Raw genomic sequence first — 24,369 nt, forward strand, 5'->3', positions numbered from 1 at the left:
AGTCTCCAACACAATAGTCAATTTTCCCCGTCCTGTCACGGTCGCCAAATGTGGACTTCGCGAACACAAACCACCGGTTTGAGGCAAATAAAACTCCACTATTTAAATTTAACGAGGAAAATTACTAAATTCTTTATTTTCTGCAACCTCTACTTTTTTCCACCAAAAAGACACATTATTTTTTTAGGTTCTCTACCAGTCTGGTTTACACACATGCGCTGTCAAATGTCGATCTTTCAATAATGACGTCTTGCCCGATACACACTATACTTTACAAACAGAGTGCGTTCCGAATTGAGGTTAATTATTATTGTAAGTGCGCGACAATGAGAGATTGTGGTCCGGATTTCCGGACCGGCTTGTTGCCTCTGTCAAATCTGTCAAGTGTCAAACCATATGTAAATTTGTCTATTCGCCTATTGGTAAATAACGTTTTTTGGTTTAAAACGTTTTTTGCTGAGGTAGATTTAATAGATTTTCCAATTTTCTTAAGAAGTAGGTATGTGTAGCGGGTTTTTGTAAACAGTACTTATAAATTAGGTGAGTAAACGTGTTTTGCTTGGTTTAAACTGTATGGTAATAAAGCTTTTTCTTTAACAGCAAATTAGATTGATCACTACCCTTAAAATGACCGATTCCCACCAATTTCAGCAAAGTATGATAGTAAAAATCACTCCTTTAACCCCAAAAGATATTGCTAACCACGCAGGCAAGTCATTACAGTACAAACCTAATTTTAACAAAAGTGTCAAGTTTGATTATGAACCTTCAACACCAAAAGCAAGTATAGAACTAGCCATAGAACTAAAGAAAGCCATTAATGAGAGGAACATTTTAACATCCAAAACACGGAAAAGAGTCTTTGATTGCTTGGATGATTTGAAGTCTAGCACAGAAGAACAATCTCGAAACATCAAAAGGGAAAAAGTGCTACTTGAGATTGTTAACAGTGAAATTAAGTATGTTAATCAATTGGAATGTATAATAAACTACTTTATTAAGCCTGTTGAAGAGAAAAAACTGATGAAAATTGATGACTTTAATATTTTGTTTGGAAATATCAGTACAATATACAATATAAACAAAGAACTGCTAGAGGAATTAGATAAAGGCTTTCATAATGTTTCTAATGCTTTTTCTAAGATAGCACCATTCTTAAAACTGTACTCTGTGTATGCTTTTGAGTTTAAAAGATCCATTAAGATTTTGCAGGTATTTGTACATGTGGTTTAATAAAATTAGTAGAATATAGATAATTGTGTTTTCAGAATGCTCAAAGTTGCAATCCTAATTTTGCAAAGTTTATTCAGACTCAGGAAACTAGACCTGAGGTTCAGAGTAAATTGTCTGCATTACTAATAACTCCAATTCAGCGAGTACCAAGATACAAATTGTTGCTGAAACAGTTGTGTGAACTTACAACTCCAAAGGATAGTGATTATGTATTGTTGCAAGGTAAGAAACATTTTTTAAAATGTGTTTGTTTTTTAAATAAGTTTGTATTGTCTGTGACTGACTTATGCAGAGAAACTTTTCCTCTATCTTAATTACCAATTAGTATGTCCTATTGTTGACATACAAGCATCATGAAAAATAATATAAAAGAAAAGAGTTTAAGCAAAATTAGCCATGGGTGTAAATTTACAGTGACTGGTTATTTACTGGTAAGATACAGTAAAAATGGAAAAGTAAAATTCAGTGTGACAGGAAAGTTTACCAATTCCAATTTGACTTGACTCTTGTTTTCAAAACTGTAAGAACACTGTTTAACTATAATTCTGGCAAATTCTAGGCCAATTTTGACAGTTTTGACATTAGTCACAGATATCATGTGGTTTTTGGAGAATAATTTAGCTAGCCAGTTACATGACCACTGTTAAAATACCTAACTGTCATAAATCTTATAAATCTGATTTGTGCAACTTTTAAGCACAGATTGAGTCAGGAACAAAATTACTTGTCAAGCCCACTTAGAGTGAGAAAATGACAGTTTTAAGCATATTTTTGAAATTCTTTTAAATTTCCTTTTCAATAACATAAAAAAACACTACAAAACTTCTTAAAGTCAGGGAGAAAAGTGGTGTAAAACTTTGAAAGGACAGCCAGGAACAAAGTTGCCTGTAAAAGCCACTTGGAAGGAAACAATGACTGTGTTAAGCACATTTTTGGAATTTCCATTAAATTTCCTATCCAATAACCTGAAAAAACATTACAAAATGTGGTACAGTAAGGGAGAAAAGCTGTGTACAAATTTGAACAGCCAGAAAGACAGTATTTGTAATTTACTGGTCAAATTTTCCTGGTAAAGTAAAATATTTATAGGTGGTCATTGGTCAAATAGTTTTTTCAGCACTATGTAGTGTACATAATAATATCAAAGATTCATATTGTTGCTGTTGGAAAATCATTGCTACAATTTGATTTGATAGAAATGAATACAAATTAATACTTAATTCTTCAACCAACACTTATTAAACTATATTGATTATTTGAAAGATATTATACTAATATTTTATCTTGTGTGAAGAAAGTTTTGATTTTTTTTTGTTATGTCTATGTTCAGGCTGTATGGACAAAGTAGAAGAAGCAGCAAACCATATAAACGAAGTATTGGAAAATCAGGAAAATGCTCAAAGACTTTTAGAATTGCAACGTTACTTGCGAGGAGGCGGACCCAACTTGATTGTTCCAGGTAAAACCCTGTTAACGCCAATTTTCTATGACTTTTTATGAAACAACTCACACAGGTCGTAAATTAATAAAAGAAGGAGTTTTGCATCGAATGTCTAGTAAGAAAAATGGTCACAGTGAAAAAATGTACGCGGTTTTAATGAATGACATAATAATGCTCAACAAATTTAAGAAAGACAATTTGACTGTGGGTTCTCTGAAACCAAATTACATTTTTCCTTTGAACAAATGTAAAGTTACTGAGGTGAGGGGATGCTTTGAATTGTAATGACCTTTGTCTTTATTGGCCCTTTAGATTTTAGATAAGGGATGTTTAAGGGTTAATTGTCAGGAAGATGAATTGATTTTGTATCACGATCAGTTGAGTGAAATGCTGTCCTGGATTAGCTGTATACAGGAGACTATTGATGCTTATTTAGAAGACAGGTCAGTATAGTTTATATGTATTTTTCGACGACTGACTTTGACAATACCTCATGTACGCTTCCATTTCAAAGCAGAAAGTGGTTGTTCGCCGCACGTGCGCAGAAAGTGAATCATTTTCTGTTCTAGTGCGTTTTCGCTTTCTACTAACAATCTACTCACCAACTTTTTCGGCGTTTCCATAACAACGCTTAACATACCTGTTTGAAATAAATTCCGTCAAAGTGATTTATCGGTGACAATGAGTTCGAGCTACGAAAATGATGTGAGTTGTCCTTCTACTCCACCCCACAGCAGTCGTCGAAAAAATATCGTCTATGCAGTGTGGTCCGAATTGTGCATGTATTGGGATCTCGAAAACGGTAAGAGCTACAGAGTCGGTTAAATGGGGAAAGTTTTAGAGAATTTTATGTGAATCTTATTTCCGGTTTCCAAATTAAATTATCTTTCTCCGTTTTCCGGAGAATTGGGAAAACGTCAGAGGCTACATTTTAAACACTCAAAGCGAAAGAGAGTTTTGAAACTAAGACATTATTAAGGCACTTTTTACGTAGAACACGATGACGATAGTTAGAAAAAATCTATCGTGGTTTCCGAGATATGGATGATAACTTTGTAAATTCTTATGGCCGCCTTCAAGATGGCTTACAAAGTTATCATCCATATCTCGAGAACCAATGACGATAGATTTTTTCTTATTACGTCATCGTGTTCTACGTAAAAAAGTGCCTTAATAATGTCTTAGTTTCAAAACTCTCTTTGGCTTTGTTAAAGAGTGTTTAAAATGCAGCCTCTGACGTTTTCCCAATTTTACGGAAAACTAATAAAGATAATTTAATTTGGAAACCGGAAATAAGTTTCACATAAAATTCTCTAAATCTTTTCCCATTTAACCGACTCGAGATCCCAATACATGCATCACCAATTTGGGACCCACTGTATTTCGAGCCGAAAGTACTTTTGCCGCTTTTACATGATTCGGCTTAGCCTCAAGCTGCAATTTTCATGTGCAAGCGGCAAATATATACTTTCCGCTCTTAATATAGAATATACTATTTTACTAACATTTGTGAAAGTTTTTCATGCCCATTTATTTGTAATTGTGTATGTCATACTAAGAAGAGATGGTCCAAGGTAATTTTCTCTACTAAGAATTTACGGGAAACGGTAAATGCGGTTCAATTTTCCGTTCAAAACATTAATATTGTAAAGTTTGCCTGTTTAAAAATTATTTGTATTAAGTGATAATTTTAAACTTTACGCCGCTAGTTTTTTTTTATAAAAAGCTGATTGAATACTAAATTGAGCTTGACACACACACATATTTTGACAGGATTTACTTGGATCATACTATATAAATAAAAATTCCTGACGAACATTACATAGGTTGTTAAAAACATTTACTTTTTCAATTTTTTGCTAGAAAGTCACTGAGAAAAGAAAGTTCAAATCGGCGAGCAGTTAAACGAAAAAACGTGAATGAATACCACGAAGTGGGAGTGAGTCCTGGTCAACCCTTAAAAAAGAAGAAATTGGTAAATTTAAGTCAACATACAATATGTCCAAGATTCGATTCTCTATACAGGGCTCTCGCTTCCCGTAAGTGCTTCTGCAAAGGTTAAATGGGGAATGTTTTAGAGAATCCAACACCGTTTTAAAAATATTTAGTTTTTGCTTCGTTTTTGAATTATTTTCGAAAAACCAAAAACGACCATTTTCGAAAAAGTGCTGTATTTTCGCTAATTTTAAAAATTTTTAAATTTGGCTGAACAGTGTTAGGGAACAACTTTTTAAGTTTCTATCTTTCTGTGTATTTTGTTTTCAGTTCCGACGTTTCGGTTACGAGATACCATCATCAACTTCTTTTTTTCTTATAGACGCCATTTTGTTTTTCTATCTAGTTAAAAAGAGCACGTTTTTTGCATTAAAATGATGTATTACATGTTACAAAAAAATGTACTTTTATGTTAAAAAAGCTAAAAAACAGTAATTCTTAAAATTACGTTAATGCAAAATCTAAACGATTACAAAATGATGAAAATGTAGTATGTAATTAAGGTCTAAACTAGCTTTCAATCTTACCAAACGTAACTTAATCTGGTAAATTTTGATAATGTCTCCCGTTCGCTCGTCGACACTTTTCGCAATTCTTTAGCACCCTACTTATGACTATGCCAAGTGAATTTCGGTTTATCATTGCAAAAGTATTTATTACCCTTTCTCGGAGAACATCAACATTTGTAGGAGGTTCAAACTCATAAATCTCATTCTTTGGTATAAGCCCAAAGATAAAAATCTAAAGGGGATAGGTCTGGGTTCCTAGCTGGCCATGGGATTGAACCGTTTAATGCAATGACATTGTTTCCAAAATTTTCTCTAAGAAAATCCAAAACGGGCGCTGTGTTAACAAACATTGCTCAGTTACTTAGTCGCAACTTTATTATAAAAGTAATATTTTATTTGCATACCAATGATTCCACACCAAATATTTAAGCCAAATCTTGTCTGCATCCGTTTTTCAGCAACATAATAGGGATTCTCTACAGCCCAAAAATGTCTGTTGTGCTTATTAAAAACACCACAATTAGTAATCCTGCTTTCATCAGTCCACACAACAAAATTAGAAAATTCTGGGTCCTCATTACATTTATTAATGTACCTGTTGGAGAAACGCAGTCTTCTGTGATAATCGGTCTCCAAAAGTCCTTGTACAACTGCTGGCTTATAACGATGATATCCAGAAGTTTTAAGAACTTGGTGAACAGTTGATTTTGGTACGTTTACATCTTGTCCTACCATTCTAGCAGATGCGGTTGGGTTTTCATTGACGGCTTGGAAAATATGTATTCTGATTCCGGATTTCATTATGAAGACGGGTATGATCTCGGTTTTTCAAACGCACCGTATTCTAATAAATTAACAATTAGATTTCCAAAGTGGGTCTTGTGAAGTTGGCGTCGTTCTGGATACGTCTCCAAACACCTAATTGAAGGCACGTCTGCGTTTCTGTTGCACTGAAGATACAGTGCCACCATGTCAAATTTCTCTTCATTTGAATACTTATTTTGTGGCATTTTAATACAAATATTAGTTACAACCGCGAATGTGTGCAACAATTTTGAAAAAACGAATGTCACTGTCATATTCCACAATGTATTTTTACGGCAAATGGCCACCTAAGTCAAAGCCAACTTCAAGAATCTGTTTTTTAGCTTTTTTAACATAAAAGTACATTTTTTTTGTAACATGTAATACATCATTTTAATGCAAAAAAGTAGATAAAAAAACAAAATGACGTCCATAAGAAAAAAAGAAGTTAATGATGGTGTCTCGAGACCGAAACGTCGGAACTGAAAACGAAATACACAGAAAGTTGCTCTAACAATGTTTAAGCAAAATTTTAAAATTTTTAAAATTAGCGAAAATACAGCACATTTTTGAAAATAGTCGTTTTTGGTTTTTCGAAAATAATTCAAAAACGAAGCAAAACTAAACATTTTTAAAACGGTGTTGTATTGCCTATTGAATTTTCTAAAACTTTTCCCATTTAACCTTTGCAGTAGCTCTTACGGGAAGCGAGATTCCTGTATAAATCGAATCTTGGACATACTGTATACTGGAAATTTCTTACAATAGAAGTTTTCTAGGTAGTAGAAGAAGCGACACCTGTTGCACGAAGACTACAGATTTCAGGTAGAAAATCAATACACCAAGCGTGTAGTTCAACTCCCATAAAGTTGGAGAACAATCCGGAAATGAGTTGTAGTGTGAACAAGAGTACGTTTCAATTCATGGACACAAAAAACTTTTCCGGGGCCAGCGAGTCGGAACATGGTAACTCATCTACGAATTCTAATTATGATAAAAATGTTATGTATTTGTCGTTTTAGGGTCTGCTACGCTTGTAACAAATAACACTTTCACAAACACAAATGTGGAAGACAAAAGTGGTGTTTTTGTGTTTGGTCAGAAACCGGACGAGCATAATGCAAGCAAAATAAGCACATTTTTCAAAAGTATCGGCGGCACTGTCAAAGGATTTTTGGGTTTTAAGATCCCAAAATGAAACAATGTGACACAGAACACCATTATGTACTTTTAATTATTTTACAGTAAAATAACCACTGAAAAGAAAGATTGTTTTACTAAAAAAAAACTTTATACAAACCTATAGGGTTCAATAAGTACCACTCTATCTAAGTAACACATCACAAGTTTTATTAATTAAAAAAACATTTGACATTTTTGGTGAAAAGTGCAAATTTGGTTTGGAAAGCTTGAAATCTGCTCTATCTTTCGTTTTCTATGACATTTTGACGTAACTTGTCAAATAAGGCAGTAATTTAGGGTCAAAGCAGCGGGTGTCTAAAAATGTGTGATTTTATGGTGAAAGAAATTTTACACCCTCTAGCGGCCAAATGGTATGACCAATCAACTCATGTGGGGATATTTTTGGAAAGCTTGTAATCTGCACTATCTTTTGTTTTCTATCACATTTTGACGTATCCTGTCAAGTAAGGGAGTAAATTAGGGTGAAAGCAGCGGGTGTCTAAAAATTAGTGATTTTATGGTGAAGCAACTTTGACGCCCTCTAGCGGCCAAACGGTATGACCAATCAACTCATGTAGGGATATTTTTGGAAAGCTTGTAATCTGCACTACCTTTGGTTTTCTATGACAATTTGACGTATCTTGTCAAGTAAGGGAGTATATTAGGGTGAAAGCAGCGGGTGTCTAAAAGTTAGTGATTTTATGGTGAAGCAACTTTGACGCCCTCTAGCGGCCAAACGGTATGACCAATCAACTCATGTAGGGATATTTTTGGAAAGCTTGTAATCTGCACTACCTTTTGTTTTCTATGACAATTTGACGTATCTTGTCAAGTAAGGGAGTAAATTAGGGTGAAACCAGCGGGTGTCTAAAAATTAGTGATTTTATGGTGAAGCAACTTTGACGCCCTCTAGCGGCCAAACGGTATGACCAATCAACTCATGTAGGGATATTTTTGGAAAGCTTGTAATCTGCACTACCTTTTGTTTTCTATGACAATTTGACGTATCTTGTCAAGTAAGGGAGTATATTAGGGTGAAAGCAGCGGGTGTCTAAAAGTTAGTGATTTTATGGTGAAGCAACTTTGACGCCCTCTAGCGGCCAAACGGTATGACCAATCAACTCATGTAGGGATATTTTTGGAAAGCTTGTAATCTGCACTACCTTTTGTTTTCTATGACAATTTGACGTATCTTGTCAAGTAAGGGAGTAAATTAGGGTGAAACCAGCGGGTGTCTAAAAGTTAGTGATTTTATGGTGAAGCAACTTTGACGCCCTATAGCGGCCAAACGGTATGACCAATCAACTCGTGTGGGGATATTTTTGGAAAGCTTGTAATCTGCACTACCTTTTGTTTTCTATGACAATTTGACGTATCTTGTCAAGTAAGGGAGTAAATTAGGGTAAAACCAGCGGGTGTCTAAAAATTAGTGATTTTATGGTGAAGCAACTTTGACGCCCTCTAGCGGCCAAACGGTATGACCAATCAACTCATGTGGGGATATTTTTGGAAAGCTTGTAATCTGCACTACCTTTTGTTTTCTATGACAATTTGACGTATCTTGTCAAGTAAGGGAGTAAATTAGGGTGAAAGCAGCGGGTGTCTAAAAGTTAGTGATTTTATGGTGAAGCAACTTTGACGCCCTATAGCGGCCAAACGGTATGACCAATCAACTCGTGTGGGGATATTTTTGGAAAGCTTGTAATCTGCACTATCTTTTGTTTTCTATCACATTTTGACGTATCCTGTCAAGTAAGGGAGTAAATTAGGGTGAAAGCAGCGGGTGTCTAAAAGTTAGTGATTTTATGGTGAAGCAACTTTGACGCCCTCTAGCGGCCAAACGGTATGACCAATCAACTCATGTGGGGATATTTTTGGAAAGCTTGTAATCTGCACTACCTTTTGTTTTCTATGACAATTTGACGTATCTTGTCAAGTAAGGGAGTAAATTAGGGTGAAAGCAGCGGGTGTCTAAAAGTTAGTGATTTTATGGTGAAGCAACTTTGACGCCCTATAGCGGCCAAACGGTGTGACCAATCAACTCATGTGGGGATATTTTTGGAAAGCTTGTAATCTGCACTACCTTTTGTTTTCTATGACAATTTGACGTATCTTGTCAAGTAAGGGAGTAAATTAGGGTAAAACCAGCGGGTGTCTAAAAATTAGTGATTTTATGGTGAAGCAACTTTGACGCCCTCTAGCGGCCAAACGGTATGACCAATCAACTCATGTGGGGATATTTTTGGAAAGCTTGTAATCTGCACTACCTTTTGTTTTCTATGACAATTTGACGTATCTTGTCAAGTAAGGGAGTAAATTAGGGTGAAAGCAGCGGGTGTCTAAAAGTTAGTGATTTTATGGTGAAGCAACTTTGACGCCCTATAGCGGCCAAACGGTATGACCAATCAACTCGTGTGGGGATATTTTTGGAAAGCTTGTAATCTGCACTATCTTTTGTTTTCTATCACATTTTGACGTATCCTGTCAAGTAAGGGAGTAAATTAGGGTGAAAGCAGCGGGTGTCTAAAAGTTAGTGATTTTATGGTGAAGCAACTTTGACTTATTTTTACCAAACGACCTTAAATTAGGTGAAATAAGTACAAAAAAAGCACTTTAAAATTTTTCATTTTTCAAAAAAATTGAAAGAAAAGGGGGGTATTAGGGGTTTTTTTTTACTACTTTTTGAAATTCAATATCTCGGTAACCTGAAGAGCTAGAGAGTCCAGTTTTGGCTCAATTTGTAGTATTTTTTATCCTCTTTCTAATGGCGTTTTAGCGAAATCTATAAGAGTTCAAAAATTGAAAAAATTTCATTTTTGCAAAAAGTGCAATTTTGGCAATTTTTTATTTTGCTCCAGGAGGGTTGCATGCAATGCACCACAGCAAAGGGCATATTTATACGAAACGACCTTAAATTAGGTGAAATAAGTACAAAAAAATTGAAAGAATGGGGGGGTATATTTAAGTGTTTGTGGATATTCTTGATTTTATGTTTAGTTTTATTTTTAATATCAATCAATCAACATTTATTGATGAAGCACATTAATACAATTTCACAAATTTAAAATTAGAGATAAAAGATAATTTTCAATACAAACACACTTAAAAATCAAGGGTCTTTTAGACAGTCACAGAGTTAAAAATGATCAGCGCATCAGGAAAGTACAACTCTAAGGCTAGAAATCGGAGAAGTCACTCTCCAGGTATTCAGTCACACTGTAGAAAGCCTTTGTTGCAAAATTTTTAAATGTTATGTGTGGCGGAAGCACATTAAACAATTTTATGCCGCTATATGGTCCATACCCATTCTGGTATTATGATCGTGATGGTCAGAGTTAAGGTAGTTAAGGTTGCTGCAATTCTCCTTTATGTACAGTAAGCAACTTAGTATATAGGCATGGTAAGGACACCCAGAACAACAAAACTATCTCTGCAACACTCCCGATACCCCACCGCATGGGCAGAGTGCCCCCAACAGAGTAAAAAAGGCATAATATGAGGACACCAGAAGAAACAACATTCTTCAAACCACGAATAACATAGGTATATGCTCCTACTTAGTTTACTGGCCACCTCCAGGTCAGTTTTGAGTCCAGGGTCGGTAAACGTATTCACAGTGGTTGGTCTCAGACCAAAGACCAGAGTCTGTGTCTTAGCTGCATTGATGCTCAAACGATTAGCTGTTCAAGGTCTTTTGAGCAAACAGTAGTACAGTTGAACTGGTGTTAGTTAGACAGTTACCTATGTCAAGTAAAAAGAGAACCGGATCCTACAAGGAGAAGTGAGCAACGCAATGCTGCTAGGGCCAAGATGACAAGAGGTCATGGGACACACAGTCAAATGCGAAAAAAGTTGCCTGTGCCTCAAAGCAATCCTGTATGCATGCAGCTGACCTATTGCTGTGCTAGTTGACATATTATTTCTAAAGCCACAGTTCTCCAAGAAACTACTAATCTGGTTTTTTAAAGCACATTCAAAGATCTTACCAACAATACATCATCCACAGAGCCTTTTTTATGGACAGGCAGTCAGGAAAAACCCCCTCATTAACACAATGGTTCAATAACTTAGTTAGCGGATAAACAATTGTCTCCCTCATCGATTTAAAGATCCTTACATTGAAATTACTAGACTGACTATTTTTAAGATCCCTTATCTCATTAAAGGTGACAATCAATTCAAATTCAAACAACACTATTTATTATATTTTCAGCTATACTTGCTTGAAAAATAGTCCTTAAAATCAGTTCAATTTTTCTCTGGTAGAGTATTTCAAATGGGTAAGCAAATGAGACATGCTCATCCTCCAGTCAAGGCTTCCCAAGAGTCACAGGTCTTTCGTCATTATACAACTCGACACCACTAAAGTTGCAGAGGAATGATATCTCCACCACACAAAAGGACAACTGCCCCTGGTCACCTAATAAAAATACTGTACTCTTCAAAATATAATAAAACAAAAATAATATAACAAACAAATGTGTGGCTAACAAAATTATCAGTAATAAAGCTGTTTCTGTTTGTGATATTGACATTATTTTTTGTACAATTTGACATATTTTCCGTATGCCAGTTATTTAATAAATTCAAACATAGTGCCACCACGACTTTCAAAGTTTGTCATGAATCAGTAAACCTATTCTACTTTTCATACTTAAAACAATATTACTCATTTCAACTTCGAGATTGTACCAGCAAACCAAAGTTCTCATTAATATCTTTTAATTTTGGCTCTATGTATGATCTGGAAATAACAAATACTTATAGAGACTCACCAATGCCTTGTTTTTCAGATGCTAGACCACTTGATCTGGTAGTCTTGTTTGCACATTTTGTCTTCCTAAAAATACCAAATTTGAATCTCTTTAAGAGTCTTCTAAAGTTGGCAGAAACCTCTGAAACATTCTAATGGACATTTTAATGTGCCGAAAACATTAAATAGAGATTTGAATGTGACAGAAGCTTCTGAAAATCGTTTTGAAAGTGCCAGAGGCGTTTGAAACAATCTAATGGACATTTTAACTTACCAGAAGGTGCTAATAGAGATTAGAATGTTCCAGAAAGTCCTGAAACCTTTTAAGAGACTTTGAACGTTGCCAGAAGCCAGTCAAAACTATTTTGAATGTGCCAGAGGCCTCTGAAACATTCTGAGGGACATTTTAATTAGCCAAAAACATTAAATAGAGATTTGAATGTGACGAAGTCTCTGAAACCTTTTTAAGAGTGTTCTAAAATTGCCAGAGGCCTCTAGACACATTCTGATGGACATTTCAAACTGCCAAAAGGTTCTAATAGCGATTTGAATGTGAGAGAAGCATCTGAAACCTTTTAAGAGTCTTTTAAAGTTGGCAGAAACCTCTGAAACATTCTAATGAACATGTTAATGTGCCAAAAACATTAAATAGAGATTTGAATGTGACAGAAACCTCTGAAAATCGTTTTGAAAGTGCCAGAGGCCTTTGAAACATTCTAATGGACATTTTAACTTACCAGTAGCTGCTAATAGAGATTAGAATGTTCCAGAAAGTCTTGAAACCCTTCAAGAGACATTGAAAGTTGCTAGAAGCCAGTCAAAACTAATTTGAAAGTGCCAGAAATCCTCTGAAACATTCTGAGGAACATCTCAAAGTGCCAGAAGGTTCAAATAGTGATTAGAATGTGCCAGAAGCATCCGAAAGCTATTAAGAGTCTTCTAAAGTTGGCAGAAACCTCTGAAAATTGTTTTGAAAGTGCCACAGGCGTTTGAAACATTCTAATGGACATTTTAACTTACCACAAGCTGCTAAAAGAGATTAGAATGTTACAGAAAGTCCTGAAACCTTTTAAGACACTTTGAAAGTTGCCAGAAGCCTCTCTTTTCCCTATTACAGGATTTTCATCAAGACCCAAATATGCCAACCAGAGCCTTTTCCAATTTCTGGATTTGCAGGAAATCTAAAATTTACAGAAAATGATTTACAGAAGTCACTCAAACACCATATTTTTCTCTCTCCACCACAAAACGTAAACAAGAAATTACTAATTACCGCGGCGTTGCCATACCCGCTCCTACCATTTTAAATCAACATATTTCTTTTATAGCTGCACACTTCTATATTAGATTATTCGATGATATTAGTGAAAACTACTTATTTTTATTAATCACATTTCAAAACATAACATAGACTGCTTCAAAACATGATGCGTGATATGATGAGACTTGGCAACGTCGCAAATTGTCGTTCGCACCTCCGTTTTCCAAGACGCTGGCTTATTTTTAATTTTGTATCCTGGCGCGAGTTCACACACGTTTTGTTCCGGTCACTTTGACAGCTAATAACGTCAAAACCAGTCCGATTTCACTAGGCTTGATGGTACTCATTTTCGACTAATTTGGGGACGGCGAATCCATTCCAGCTGTCAAAATGACAGTAACTGTCACTCAATTCGAGACACTGGCGATTTGTGGAGATATCAAAAAAGTGATTTCACCAATGGATTGGGCGCCCCAAAATTAGCCAAAAACCACCCTTCACTCGTTTTGTTTTGATAAAAAACGCGCTTGAGATGCATTATTGTTAATCTGTCACTTTGACAGCTAATAACGTCAAAACCAGTCCGATTTCACTAATTTGGGGACGGGGAATCCATTCCAGCTGTGAAAATGACAGTAGCTGTCACTCAATTCGAGACACTGGCGATTTGTGGAGATATCAAAAAAGTGATTTCACCAATGGATTGGGCGCCCCAAAATTAGCCAAAAACCACCCTTCACTCGATTTGTTTGGATAAAAAAGGCACTTGAGATGCATTATTGTTAATCTGTCACTTTGACAGCTAATAACGTCAAAACCAGTCCGATTTCACTAGGCTCGATGGTACTCATTTTCGACTAATTTGGGGACGGTGAATCCATTCCAGCTGTCAAAATGACAGTAGCTGTCACTTAGTTCGAGATCGGCCAAACGGTGTTATCAATCAACTCATGTGGGGATATTTTTTGGTTTTCTATGATATGGTCCATTTTTTCCCGTCGCGGTTACGTCATCATTTGCCTTTCTTGTCTATTACGTGCGTTCCGAGCGCGATAGAATTTTGACGTCATCGGCCGCCATTGTTGGCAAATTAATAGTAAACAAAGCAAGCGAAATGTTTTATTTTTGATGTAAATTTTACAATATTTTAACGTAAAGTATTTCGATGTAACTACTGCGATACTAGATAGGTACCTAGATAATGTGTGTGTGTGTACCTATGTTTCGGGAAGAGAGTTTTGAAAATGCCACCCACCTACACTTTACAACTAGGTATCAAGGGGCCCAGTGAAACATTCTGAAGGAAAACAGAAAAGAATGCCTTTTCTAATAAAAAACACACAATCACAATGAAACAGCCCATGCATATAGGTACCTATTTACTTAGTCCCAAGAACCAAGTTTATTCAAGCCAGTGGTTGTTTCTCAATCAAAGAAACATGGATGCTGACAAGGTGATTTACCTAATATTATAAAAAGGAAGGCCCCTACCTTTTAATGAACTGCTAATACTAAATAGCTTATGTTTCAGGTAGGTACCTTTCTGGAGTTTGCTTATCATGCTTTGAAAGGGTCCCATTATCAACGGCTGCTGTAAAAGACTCCTGGTGACTGAACAACGAAAGGTGTTTGAAGCAATGGTTATAATGGTGTTGTCAAAATCCATATGCAGAGTGTTGAAATAGGATTTCAGGTAACATTAGAAAGATATAGGACATAGGTACCTAACTAGGTTACTTAATATGTAAATTTGATCAAATGCCATTATTTTACAGAATTAGCCCCCCTTGCCTATACTTCTCTGACTACCTATAAGGCTAGAAACAGATGGTGCTACTGTTAAATACAGTATTTTACATCAGATAGGTAGTAGGTTAAATTACTATTTTAATTGTATTCATTATGAAATATACAAATAAAATCTTTAAGAAGAGTTTATTTTTTATCAAAAGTCTAGTTTTCTTCATAAAATTAGATAATTTACCTACCTGCTCTTTGGTACAATAAATTGTTGAACTAAACATGTTAAATAAATCACACAACAAAACAAAATTGATATGTATTTAATGCTGCTGAGTAAATTTACAAAAGAAAATACCTAAATAAGCAAATTAAATCACAAAAGCAAGTTGTTAAAACAGCAACAATTCTGTTGTAAGTTAAAACACTGCTACATCATCACCAAACTGCAAGAACTTCCTAATAGTCTCCAGGATTGGACACACATTGCCTGCCTTTCGTTTCTTGCAAATTTTATGGATTGGGCTGTTAATGACCACTTGTTTGAATGCACCTCCAGTGCTCTTAACTTAAAACTCCAGATAATTAAAATTGAATGTGGTTGTTCCCAAGCCAAAGTTTGATTGGTTTGTTTACTACCAAGTGTTGCAACACTAATTAATACACTTAAACAATCCTAAATTAAGTTTTTATTTCTTCTGTTTGTAGTTTTTGCTGTTAACCTCAAAATGTTTAGCCGCCGACTGTCAGTTGAGACTGTGCCCTATGTTGCCACATCTTCCACGAGCAGATGTGAACCTAGTGTATTGTTTGTTGCACGGTGCAATCAATCGAATCGTGGGGGGATATTTTTGGGAAGCTTGAAATCTGCTCTATCTTTTGTTTTCTATGACATTTTGACGTAACTTGTCAAATAAGGGAGTAATTCAGGGTCAAAGCGACGTGTGTCAAAAAATATGTGATTTTATGGTGAAGGAACTTTGACGCCCTCTAGCGGCCAAACGGTGCAATCAAACGAGTCATGGGGGGATATTTTTGGAAAGATTGAAATCTGCTCTATCTTTTGTTTTCTATGACATTTTGACGTAACTTGTCAAATAAGGGAGTAATTCAGGGTCAAAGCGACGTGTGTCAAAAAATATGTGATTTTATGGTGAAGGAACTTTGACGCCCTCTAGCGGCCAAACGGTGCAATCAATCGAATCATGGGGGGATATTTTTGGAAAGCTTGAAATCTGCTCTATCTTTTGTTTTCTATGACATTTTGACGTAACTTGTCAAATAAGGGAGTAATTCAGGGTCAAAGCGACGAGTGTCACAAAATATGTTATTTTATGGTGAAGCAACTTTGAAGCCCTCTAGCGGCCAAACGGTGCAATCAATCGAACCATGGGGCGATATTTTTGGGAAGCTTGAAATCTGCTCTATCTTTTGTTTTCTATGACATTTTGACATAACTTGTCAAATAAGGGAGTAATTCAGGGTCAAAGCGACGAGTGTCACAAAATATGTTATTTTATGGTGAAGCAACTTTGAAGCCCTCTAGCGGCCAAACGGTGCAATCAATCGAACCATGGGGCGATATTTTTGGGAAGCTTGAAATCTGCTCTATATTTTGTTTTCTATGACATTTTGACATAACTTGTCAAATAAGGGAGTAATTTAGGGTCAAAGCGACGTGTCAAAAAATATGTGATTTTATGGTGAATGAATTTTGACGCCCTTCAGCGGTCAAGCGGTATGACCAATCAACTCTAGGGGGGATATTTTTTTAAAGCTTGAAGTCTGCTCTATCTTTTGTTTTCTATGACATTTGTCAAACAAAGTCAAAGACTTGTCAAATAAAGGAGTAATTTAGGGTCAGAGCGACGTGTATCAAGCAATATGCTATTTTTACAAAAAGCGCATTTTTGGCAAATGTTTAATTTGCTCCAGTGCACAGCAAAGGGCATATTTATGCCAAAGGACCTTAAATTAGGTGAAATAAGTACAAAAATAGTATATTATTAACCAATGTTTTGACAGACAGAAGCTTTTATTGTAAGAGAGAAGATAAGGTCAATAAATGCTGTCTAAACCATGGATAATATAGCATTTTTTCCACTATTATATTATTTATACTAAATAGCCAGGATTGTTTGTATTGTCACCTAAAAATGCATGCACTTACTTATAATACATTGAATCATAAAAATTACAGGCTGTGCTGGTTATTGGTGTGGCTGATGGAGTATGCTAAAACAAAAAGGGTTGATATTAGAGATGACATAATAATAATTGTTAATATTCCAACTAGAGTGGAGAAAATTTGTTATTATAGAACCTACCTGGATTAAACGTATACGGACCAACACCAGATCTCCCCAGGTCGTTTATTAGTTTTCGGAACAACAAACCAATAGGACATATTTAATACAGTTAACAAAATGCCCAATGCAATGTGATTATACTGGCCACTATTCTTGCTGAAAATGGTGGTAATTTACTGACACTGAAGCCCTGAATGGGGGGGTCGAAAAGGATTGCGACTATGGTACAAGGACAACATACATCAATAGGAGTCAGAAGCTACCTACCAGCTTTTCTGGACAAAGTACTTCAACTTTTATCCCAACGATCCATTGACCGGTTTCTGCAAACTTGCTGTTGAACCAAGATCACTTCTACTCCAATACGTATCTTACTATTTTCCTATTTATTTACCTAATAAAATATACTATTTTTACATTATAATCACCCAAATACTAAGCTAATTTTATTATTTACCTTTTGGTTGGGCCCACAACACTTTTTATAGATCCTGTTTCTGAAGCAGTGTTCAGAACAGACTCTGACAAATGTTTCTCAAGCTTGCTAAAAATGTTTAAAGTTAATTCCACCTTATAGGAAATAGACATTTTTAGCAGCAGTAGTACCTAAATGAATCCTAGTTTATAGGGTGGTTCAACATTTGTGGCTCTGTTGAAACTCTAGTCAAATTAAAGTTGACTACCTATAACTTCACTCCTAAAAATTTAAATAATATTAGACAAAACTATCTAATTTTATCACCTAAGTAATAACATACCTAACATATGAAAAACAGGCCATTAAAGTTTACAGTTTTATTGAAAAATAGTATAGGTACCTATTAGGCGTGCGGAATCGTTCGTAGAGGGTTACTCACTTAGAAAAGCTCAAAAACTAAGGGCTGAACATAAAGTAACATTTATTGTAGCCATAAAATTATCACAAGTCATCTAGTCTCTGAACTATTCTAAAATTATTCAACCTAACCTAAGTCTTCTCTCTTCTCTAGGTTTTCTTGGCGGTCGGCCTCTTCTACCGGCAACCAAAATAATAGAGATATGGGAATTATTTTCGTTACAACAAAACGTAAACAAGAAATTACTAATTACCGCGGCGTTGCCATACCCGCTCCTACCATTTTAAATCAACATATTCCTTTTATAGCTGCACACTTCTATATTAGATTATTCGATGATATTGGTGAAAACTACTTATTTTTATTAATCACATTTCAAAACATAACATAGACTGCTTCAAAACATGGGTGATATGATGAGACTTGGCAACGTCGCAAATTGTCGTTCGCACCTCCGTTTTCCAAGACGCTCGCTAATTTTTAATTTTGTATCCTGGCGCGAGTTCACACACGTTTTGTTCCGGTCACTTTGACAGCTAATAACGTCAAAACCAGTCCGATTTCACTAGGCTTGATGGTACTCATTTTCGACTAATTTGGGGACGGCGAATCCATTCCAGCTGTCAAAATGACAGTAACTGTCACTCAATTCGAGACACTGGCGATTTGTGGAGATATCAAAAAAGTGATTTCACCAATGGATTGGGCGCCCCAAAATTAGCCAAAAACCACCCTTCACTCGTTTTGTTTTGATAAAAAACGCGCTTGAGATGCATTATTGTTAATCTGTCACTTTGACAGCTAATAACGTCAAAACCAGTCCGATTTCACTAATTTGGGGACGGGGAATCCATTCCAGCTGTCAAAATGCCAGTAGCTGTCACTCAATTCGAGACACTGGCGATTTGTGGAGATATCAAAAAAGTGATTTCACCAATGGATTGGGCGCCCCAAAATTAGCCAAAAACCACCCTTCACTCGATTTGTTTTGATAAAAAACGCACTTGAGATGCATTATTGTTATTCTGTCACTTTGACAGCTAATAACGTCAAAACCAGTCCGATTTCACTAGGGTTGATGGTACTCATTTTCGACTAATTTGGGGACGAGGAATCCATTCCAGCTGTCAAAATGACAGTAGCTGTCACTTAGTTCGAGATCGGCCAAACGGTGTTATCAATCAACTCATGTGGGGATATTTTTTGTTTTCTATGATATGGTCCATTTTTTTCCCGTCGCGGTTACGTCATCATTTGCCTTTCTTGTCTATTACGTGCGTTCCGAGCGCGATAGAATTTTGACGTCATCGGCCGCCATCGTTGGCAAATTAATAGGTAGTAAACAAAGCGAAATGTTTTATTTTTGATGTAAATTTTACAATATTTCGATGTAACTACTGCGATACTAGATAGGTACCTAGATAATGTGTGTGTGTGTGTTGTGTGTGTATGTTTCGGGAAGAGAGTTTTGAAAATGCCACCCACCTACACTTTGCAACTATCAAGGGGCCCAGTGAAACATTCTGAAGGAAAACAGAAAAGAATGCCTTTTCTAATAAAAAACACACAATCACAATGAAACAGCCCATGCATATAGGTACCTATTTACTTAGTCCCAAGAACCAAGTTTATTCAAGCCAGTGGTTGTTTCTCAATCAAAGAAACATGGATGCTGACAAGGTGATTTACCTAATATTATAAAAAGGAAGGCCCCTACCTTTTAATGAGCTGCTAATACTAAATAGCTTATGTTTCAGGTAGGTACCTTTCTGGAGTTTGCTTATCATGCTTTGAAAGGGTCCCATTATCAACGGCTGCTGTAAAAGACTCCTGGTGACTGAACAACGAAAGGTGTTTGAAGCAATGGTTATAATGGTGTTGTCAAAATCCATATGCAGAGTGTTGAAATATTTCAGGTAACATTAGAAAGATATAGGACATAGGTACCTAACTATGTTACTTAATATGTAAATTTGATCAAATGCCATTATTTTACAGAATTAGCCCCCCTTGCCTATACTTCTCTGACTACCTATAAGGCTAGAAACAGATGGTGCTACTGTTAAATACAGTATTTTACATCAGATAGGTAGTAGGTTAAATTACTATTTTAATTGTATTCATTATGAAATATACAAATAAAATCTTTAAGAAGAGTTTATTTTTTATCAAAAGTCTAGTTTTCTTCATAAAATTAGATAATTTACCTACCTGCTCTTTGGTACAATAAATTGTTGAACTGAACATGTTAAATAAATCACACAACAAAACAAAATTGATATGTATTTAATGCTGCTGAGTAAATTTACAAAAGAAAATACCTAAATAAGCAATTTAAATCACAAAAGCAAGTTCTTAAAACAGCAACAATTCTGTTGTAAGTTAAAACACTGCTACATCATCACCAAACTGCAAGAACTTCCTAATAGTCTCCAGGATTGGACACACATTGCCTGCCTTTCGTTTCTTGCAAATTTTATGGATTGGGCTGTTAATGAGGACTCCTTTGAATGCACCTTCAGTGCTCCAGTGCGCTTTCCAGATAATTAAAATTGAATGTGGTTGTTCCCAAGCCAAAGTTTGATTGGTTTGTTTACCACCAAGTGTTGCAACACTAATTAATAAACTTAAACAAGAACCCTAAATTAACTTTTTATTTCTTCTGTTTGTAGTTTTTGCTGTTTTTAAATTTTTTAAAATTCCTAACCTCAAAATGTTTAGCCGCCGACTGTCAGTTGAGACTGTGCCCTATGTTGCCACATCTTCCACGAGCAGATGTGAACCTAGTGTATTGTTTGTTGCAGTAATACCTAAACGGACCGATTTTGAAAAAAAAGTATTTATTCATGTCTCTAAAAAGAGAAGGGTTCTCTCGCAACTTAAAGAGCACCTTGCGTGTCACCCTTTACGGGGCTGAACTAGACTCGCCCTCCCCCTACATTCATGCACACGACGGCAATTACTGCAGTATTGGCCCATCTCATCTGCGGGTAATATACCTTATTACCCCCAGATATCATCCGCCGCTTTATAGGTACCTTACTTACTTTATTTTTATAATAAACGAGGCTTACTTACTTGTGACCTGAGTGTTGTGACGTGAAATTTGCTTTAAAATGAGGTGCAAGTCAATATTTTGACACAAAATTCAAAATGGCGGCCTCGAACTGTCAAAAAATACCACTTTTTTATTTGTCAAGTTACAGTTGACGTCTCGGTGTCATTTTATGTTAAAATGTCCCGGAAAAGACTCTGATGCAGTCGGTTTTTTGATATCTCAAAAACTAACAGAGTTAGATCTAAAATTTAACATTTTAACTGACTGTGTTAATTGTGTAAAATTTCTTTGCCAGGAACTCGGCCGGATTAAGAGACATGAAATCTGACTGAAAAATATTTACAATATAATATGTGATATTATGGTAAAGGAAATTTGACGCCTTCTAGCGTCCAAACGGTGTTATCAATCAGCTGATGGGGGACATTTTTAGAAAGCTTGAAATCTGCTCTATCGTTTGTTTTCTATGATATTTTGACGTAACTTGTCAAATAAGAGAGTTGTTTAGGGTCAAAGCAAGGTGTGTCCCAAAATATGTGATTTTAGGGTGAAAGAATTTTGACGCGTTCTAGCGTCCAAACGGTGTTATCAATCAGCTCAAGGGGGGACATTTTTAGAAAGCTTGAAATCTGCTCTATCTTTTGTTTTCTATGACATTTTGACGTAACTTGTCAAATAAGAGAGTTATTTAGGGTCAAAGCGACGTGTGTCCCAAAATATGTGATTTTAGGGTAAAAGAATTTTGACGCGTTCTAGCGTCCAAAAAAAATTCGAAAAATGCCATTTTTTGTCGAAATTTTCAATTTTTTTATTTTGCTCTATAAGGGTTCCAATGCACAGCAAAGGGCATACTTATACAAAAGAACATTAAATTAGGTGAAATAATCACAAAAAAAGCACTTTAAAATTTTTTACTTTTCAAAAAAATTGAAAGAATGGGGGGGTATTAGAGAGGTTTTTTAGGTACTTTTTGAAATTCAATATCTCGGTAACGGGAGGAGCTACAGAGGCCATTTTTAACCCATTTTGTAGTATTTTCTATGCTTTTTCAAATGGCATTGGAACGAATTTCCTGCGAATTTAAATAAAAGAGCTACGATTTTTCAAAAAGACAAAAAAATCAATTTTTGTCAAAAGTGCAATTTTGACAAATTTTTATTTTGCTCTATAAGGGTTCCAATGCACAGCAAAGGGCATATTTATACAAAAGAACCTTAAATTAGGTGAAATAAGCACAAAAAAAGCACTTTAAAATTTTTCACTTTTCAAAAAAATTTAAAGAATGGGGGGGTATTAGAGAGGTTTTTTAGGTACTTTTTGAAATTCAATATCTCGGTAACGGGAGGAGCTACAGAGGCCATTTTTAACTCATTTTGTAGTATTTTTTATGCTTTTTCGAATGGCGTTGGAACGAATTTCCTGCGAATTTAAATAAAAGAGCTACGATTTTTTCGCAATATACGGATACCACAAAACGTAAACAAGACAAGAAATTACTAATTACCGCGGCGTTGCCATACCCGCTCCTACCATTTTAAATCAACATATTTCTTTTATAGCTGCACACTTCTATATTAGATTATTCGATGATATTGGTGAAAACTACTTATTTTTATTAATCACATTTCAAAACATAACATAGACTGCTTCAAAACATGGGTGATATGATGAGACTTGGCAACGTCGCAAATTGTCGTTCGCACCTCCGTTTTCCAAGACGCTCGCTTATTTTTAATTTTGTATCCTGGCGCGAGTTCACACACGTTTTGTTCCGGTCACTTTGACAGCTAATAACGTCAAAACCAGTCCGATTTCACTAGGCTTGATGGTACTCATTTTTGACTAATTTGGGGACGGCGAATCCATTCCAGCTGTCAAAATGACAGTAACTGTCACTCAATTCGAGACACTGGCGATTTGTGGAGATATCAAAGAAGTAATTTCACCAATGGATTGGGCGCCCCAAAATTAGCCAAAAACCACCCTTCACTCGTTTTGTTTTGATAAAAAACGCGTTTGAGATGCATTATTGTTAATCTGTCACTTTGACAGCTAATAACGTCAAAACCAGTCCGATTTCACTAATTTGGGGACGGGGAATCCATTCCATCTGTCAAAATGACAGTAGCTGTCACTCAATTCGAGACACTGGCGATTTGTGGAGATATCAAAGAAGTGATTTCACCAATGGATTGGGCCACCGCCCTCTGTACAAGAAAGCCAAGAAGGTGCATGCCAAAAATTCCAATATGGCCGAAATATGGGATTGACAGTTTGCATTTGTTTGTATTGTGGAAATTGAGTTTTTGGATGATTAAATTAATTTTTAAGGTTTAAAGTCAAGACTTGGGATTACTTGCCAAAGTAATTTTTGTTTGCTATTATATATTGTTGTTTATATGTTTATTGTTCTAGTGAAAGTGTAGTTTGTGTTCATTTTATTGTGTTATCACTATTGTTATTGTTCCTTCATTGTTCTATAATTTGTGGTTGGTTTTTTAACTTAAATTCTATTGCCTCTACAATATGCCGTCCACTGGTTGTTTGCCAAATTTCTAAAAGCAATTTGGTGAAAGGCCCAAAAGTGTCAGTCTTTTACTTTCCAAAAGACCCTGCTCGAACCCAACAGTGGTTGAAAGCTTTGAAGTGGAATGATTTTACTCCAACACAATACTCAGTGGTAAGTACAATATGCTTTCTCATTCAGTAAAACTTATTGCCTCTTACATACATTGGTATGTGACTTATGTGAGTTACATTTTGAGACCGCCTGCATTTTGAGAGCAACAAAGGTTTACTCTGAAGAAACAGGACAGCTTTTAGAAGTTCTATTGGCACATTTACATTTTAAAAGAAAGGTCTTGGTAATAATATAAAACCCATTTACCAGTTTTGCTTACCTAGATTCAAGAATTTCCAAATTTTCTTTGATTGAGCAGTTTTTACATTAGTTTGTTCCTACTTTCCAAGACAAAGGGTTCTAACCAAACTTGCTTTGGCTGGACTTTATTGGATATAAAAAGCCATATCTATACATATCTGGATCAGGAATGAAGCGTTCTTTGATTTTTCACTCACAACTTCTAATCAACTACACGAAAAAATAAAAAAAAACATATTTTCTACTGCATCTCCATAGGTTTGTGTACAAAAAAAAATCCGATAACGCCGCCATTAAAAGTCACATTCTAGGCTTTCTTGTAAAGAAGGCGGTGATTGGGCGCCCCAAAATTAGCCAAAAACCATCC

The 24,369-nt window shown here is 35.7% G+C and overlaps 1 protein-coding gene and 3 long non-coding RNA genes across 10 annotated transcripts in view; 3 read left to right on the top strand and 1 right to left on the bottom strand.

Annotated features, from left to right (window-relative positions):
* Nucleotides 1-391: 391 nt before the first annotated feature.
* On the top strand, nt 392-7,249 carry LOC145726358 (rho guanine nucleotide exchange factor 39-like). The gene is made up of 9 exons (XM_081975406.1): nt 392-540; nt 601-1,212; nt 1,269-1,455; nt 2,564-2,692; nt 2,748-2,935; nt 2,987-3,117; nt 4,538-4,649; nt 6,762-6,948; nt 7,005-7,249. Exons 2-9 carry the CDS (start codon nt 628-630, stop codon nt 7,178-7,180), a joined length of 1,695 nt encoding a protein of 564 aa, XP_081831532.1. The 5' UTR covers nt 392-540; nt 601-627; the 3' UTR covers nt 7,181-7,249.
* Nucleotides 7,250-11,347: 4,098 nt separating this feature from the next.
* Nucleotides 11,348-24,277, bottom strand: LOC145726363 (uncharacterized). Of its 6 annotated transcripts, none has more exons than XR_014177574.1 (5): nt 24,022-24,277; nt 12,938-13,098; nt 12,655-12,875; nt 11,940-12,004; nt 11,348-11,584 (listed from the first exon to the last, which is right to left on the bottom strand). It is a non-coding gene; the product is annotated as an uncharacterized LOC145726363 (long non-coding RNA). The 6 variants fall into 6 exon arrangements; XR_014177573.1 differs by lacking the exon at nt 24,022-24,277 and adding an exon at nt 18,085-18,395; XR_014177576.1 differs by lacking the exon at nt 24,022-24,277 and adding an exon at nt 13,393-13,410.
* The window catches only part of LOC145726366 (uncharacterized), a 58,953-nt gene continuing 48,687 nt past the window's right edge, over nt 14,104-24,369 (top strand). The window contains exon 1 of one of the 2 annotated variants that reach the window (XR_014177580.1): nt 14,104-14,368. This is a non-coding gene — a long non-coding RNA (uncharacterized LOC145726366). The remainder of the gene's footprint in view (nt 14,369-24,369) is intronic. The other variant, XR_014177579.1, reaches the window with a different exon arrangement.
* LOC145726367 (uncharacterized) lies at nt 19,240-20,219 on the top strand. Its single transcript, XR_014177581.1, has 2 exons — nt 19,240-19,979; nt 20,062-20,219. It is a non-coding gene; the product is annotated as an uncharacterized LOC145726367 (long non-coding RNA).

The sequence above is a fragment of the Ips typographus genome, linkage group LG3 (assembly GCF_016097725.1).
Source record: "Ips typographus isolate SLU linkage group LG3, UJ_Ityp_2.0, whole genome shotgun sequence".
NCBI classification, from domain to species: Eukaryota; Metazoa; Arthropoda; class Insecta; order Coleoptera; family Curculionidae; genus Ips; species Ips typographus.